General features: G+C 40.1%; 1 protein-coding gene across 1 annotated transcript in view; it reads right to left on the minus strand.

Moving 5' to 3' along the window:
* ZC4H2 (zinc finger, C4H2 domain containing) overlaps window positions 1–3850 on the minus strand; it is a 4635-nt gene extending 785 nt beyond the window's left edge. Inside the window, exons 1-3 of the mRNA XM_010079666.1 lie at window positions 3683–3850; window positions 2235–2407; window positions 922–1084 (exon numbers count right to left, since the gene is read on the minus strand). Coding sequence (XP_010077968.1) covers window positions 922–1084; window positions 2235–2407; window positions 3683–3838 — 492 coding nt within the window. The 5' untranslated portion in view covers window positions 3839–3850. The remainder of the gene's footprint in view (window positions 1–921; window positions 1085–2234; window positions 2408–3682) is intronic.
* Window positions 3851–4248: the final 398 nt, after the last annotated feature.

Consider the following 4248-nt stretch of genomic DNA (forward strand, 5'->3'; position numbering starts at 1 on the left):
CTCACGCATGTATCGGGAATTTTAAATTCAGTTTTGTATTAAATGTTCCACATGTTTTAAAGATATTTACATGCAAAATAGCTCACTGAGTCAGAGAAGTTACAGTGAAGGCCAACTGAGATGTCACAGAATTCAAGGCAGAAGCAGGTGCTTAGATGAATTCCACGTATTTAACACAAGATACATAACTCTGCCCTTTTGCTCCATACTGAGCCCTTTAACTTCCATTTGACTGAAGCATATTACTTTCAGAAACGCTTTTCGATGGCCTGACTCCAGATGGTAAGTACATAACTACAGAGGCACGTACATCAGTCTGCCTCCTGAGTCAGTGACTCTTTGGAACTCGGGTGGGATGAATACCCCTACGGAATTACTTAGCTCTTTCTACTAACTACAGAAGGAGCTGAGTAAAACTGTCACTTAACTGCCTGTGGTTAGGTTACATTCATCTATATGTTAGTCTTGACTTGAAGATCCTGAGAAGTGCAGAAACAATCACCTTTCCTGGTAATTCGCACCATCAGTAATTATTCTCCCTGATAAAATATGTGGATTACTTCTAATATGAATCCGTTTGGGATTAACTCACAGCTATTAGTTTTTCCTCTGTCCAGCATTTTTTTTTCCTTACATGCCTTTCTCCCACATGAAACACAAGAGGCGTGGGAATTGCCTACATCTCTGCTGATGGAGACTCTCAAGTCATAAAAGAGTCAAATAATACAGAGCCTTGTCCTTAATGCTTGATGACTGGTGCTACTACTTTAAGTCTACTGGTGTTGCTTTTGATTTGAAGCACTGCAGGAAAAATCATAATCAGGACATATCCTTTTTCCTTTTCATAAATATTGATCAACTTTATAAACATAATATGTTCCAATTACAAAAGAGCAAACCCAGCACATTCCATCTCCTGACCTTCATTGGAGGTGGCTGTTGCCTGAACGTTGCTGTTTGTCTGGTGTCTTGTTTCCTGGCCACTTGCAGCTGTTGGGCAGGCGCTGCAGCCGCAGCCAGAGACTCTGGGATGGGAGGCTCCTGGGGTTCTGTCTGCCATTCTGCTTTCTGCTTTTCAAAGTAGCTAGACAAAAGAAAAACAAATTAAAAATATAACCACCTTCTGGAGTATTCCTTTAGTTTGTAAAGAATATTTCATGTTAAAATAAAATAAATCACATTTCCCCATCATATTCCTCCCTAGAGTCAAACTGCTTGCACTTAGACACCACTTGGGCTAGTCCAGAAATAGAATTGGTGGTATTTTCCTCTGCATTAGTACACGTCAGCCAGATTCCAGATTGTCAGTTTCTAAGATATCTTGATGTACAACTGAATATAAATCTAATAGGATGGAAAACAGACAACATATATATTTAATCTTTAACAGCTTTAGATGTCCCTCTGTCAAACCTAGTTTTTATATTTTATTCTGTTAAAATTAATAACTTTTACATGCAGTAGATCAATACATTATTTGTAGTGTCAAGGTGCTAGGTGCTTGGAATGGAAGACAGCATTTCTGAAGAAACAAAAGAAATCTTGAAAACTGTGTCTGTGAAAATTATGACAAATGTGCTGGGCATTAAGAGAAATGTAAGTTTCTTAAAACATCACTTGCATTTAAAATTGATCTTTTAAACAAAGGACACTGTTCTTTTAATAGTAGCTAATTCTGTCACTGCCCCCCCCACCGAGGTTATACCTAAAAATGAAACTATAATTTATTATCCAAATCTATTCTACATCTAGGGTAAACTTACTTGTTGGCACTCACAGGTATATGGCCAAATGCCACTGCCATGTGTGTGTAGCAAAAAGTAAAATTATGACTAGCAGTAGCACAAACCAACTGAATAATACTTGTTTTGAATCCCTTTCTTGTATTGCCTCCTACCTCTGCTTGCTAAACAACCAACAAAAAAACTATTTTCAGGGAAAAAAAGTCTTGCTAGAAAAAGCAGCATATAGTATAAAAATCTAGAGAACCCTTGAATTTTTGCATGTCCTATGTAAAATTTGCAGCTTGGAATAATCTAAATTTAACTTCCAACAAATTCAATCTGAATGTTATCAAATACATGTGCTCCCACATTCCTTTTTTGATGACTTTTGTTTTCAATCCTTACCTCTTAAGTTCTTTTTTCTACCTACCAACAAATGTAGAATGACAGAATAACCAGTAGAATTGAGAGAAGGTATAAAGCCAGATCATGTTTGCTTTGGAGACTTACTCAAGGGACAGTTTCTCTTCCTCCTCACATAGATCTGGCAGCCTCTGCAACCCCAGAGTCATCCGCAAAGCATCTACATGCTCCTTCAGGGGTTTGTACTCCTCATGCAGGCGACGAGTAGATTCCAAGAGCTTGTTGAGATCGTTCTCAGACTGCTTGATTGTATTCTCCATCTGAAACATGAGGATGGGCATGCTTTTAAAGAACTGTTCCTTTAATGGCTCTCTGATTGAGCAAGAGACTGTATCAGAACAGATTTTTCTCAAGATTGGAGACAATGCGATAGTAAAACAAAGAGTTAAGATACTGGGAAGAGGAAAACTGGGCAAGGAAGAAGGAACTGAAAGCGACATACAAGATGCACTTTTGTGTAAAAAAGGTGCACTCAGCCTATATGACCTTCTGAACAACAGAAAAAGCAAGTACACAGATTATAGATAAGCCAAGAGACGAGCTATGGAAAACTCTCAAGGGACATTAAAAAATAAATTAAAGTAGAATAAACTATTTTTCTGTGTTTCTAAGATACTGAACACTGTTGGTTAGAAGGTAACAAACAAGCTAAGGAAAAGTTCCTGCTTCTCTTACTGCAGTAAATGCAAAAAGCAGCAGAGAAAAAGACAAACTGATAGGAAAAAGAGGGGAGGATGAAACAGAGACTGAGGTTATGCATTTGGGCAGGGGAACAGACATTTCAAGTGATAAATAAATGCAGTCTGCACATGCAGTATGTAGCTTGTACTCGCTTACAGTGTGGGAGCTTTTTTCTTCTCGTGCAAAGCACAGATACCTTCAGAGCTAGAAACCACTGCACAGTCATGGAAGTGCCTTAACATGACATAAAAAATGCAGGTTTAAAAATATATTCCCCATTTAGCCCTCTAATTGGCTAATCTTCCCTGTTTATAAAATGTTTTTCTCTTGTATTAATTCCCTTCAGGCTGGTGCTTCTTAATATTTGGTAGCTCCACTCAGTGGTGAAGGTCAGCTCTTACTAAAAACTTAACAAATATCACATATTTTCACAGAATCTCTTTTCTTCCAAAAAACCCCAATCAAAAGTCCCCACTAGCTGTCAAAGTTCCTCTGTTTCCAGGTGTTAATTGGAAAGGAGTAACAGGAAGAACAGTTCTCTATGGGACTGCCAGAGGGATGCTGCTGTGGCTGCTAGCAAAGCTGTAGCCACAATGGGCTTGGTTATCTGTCCTCTTGGTGCACATGCTTACTGTGCCAACATTACAAAATATCCTGCCCAACCCTGTCAGGAAGAAACAATTATCCTGAGGTAAATTTACTTTGCCCTCTTTGTAGGTTCCTAGGATAGCGGTGTAAAGTGCAGATTATTGAACCAATGATAGCTCACTGATGTGCACAATTCCATAACCTGTGGAATGATCCATATACAACTGTGTCATAGTCAAGCTGTCTGCAGCTGGACTGTTGCATACCACATTAATATCAGCATGGATCAGTCGCAGCTCCTCCACATGGGCCATCTTCTCTTGCAGCAGTAGGTCCATCTCCTGTTTGTATTCTTTCAGGTGCCTCTCCTCAGACTCCAGGGCTTCAAATTCTGCTTTCAGTCGTGCCTTTATTTTTTCCATCTGCAAAGTCTTATTCCTGGATCCCATTGACAATTAAAAATACAGAGAGACAACAGTAAGCCACTGCAACATATTTTTGCAAGGTGTCACTTACATGTGAATAGATGGAAGAAGGTAGCAGTGGTAACAGAAAAGGGTGAGACTAAATGTGCCTGAGAAAGGACGAGGTGCCACTACCCGGCCGCTACCAGCCAGAACTCTCTGTGACCACCTGCACACGCTGCCGGTTGCAGCGCCTTTATTCCCTGCCCTCTCCCCTCTCCCCGATAGCGCCTCTCCAGATGTTGCGTCCAAACACTTCTCATCGCTCTGGGGTTACCCGCTCTCAGCACGCCTTGCACTTCCCAGCTACATCCCAAATCACTGCCCTCGCTTTCTTTGTGAAGTGTTTTGGCTTTTGGAGGCATGAA

This window comes from Pterocles gutturalis, unplaced genomic scaffold (genome assembly GCF_000699245.1).
Source record: "Pterocles gutturalis isolate BGI_N339 unplaced genomic scaffold, ASM69924v1 scaffold16814, whole genome shotgun sequence".
In the NCBI taxonomy this organism is placed as follows: domain Eukaryota; kingdom Metazoa; phylum Chordata; class Aves; order Pterocliformes; family Pteroclidae; genus Pterocles; species Pterocles gutturalis.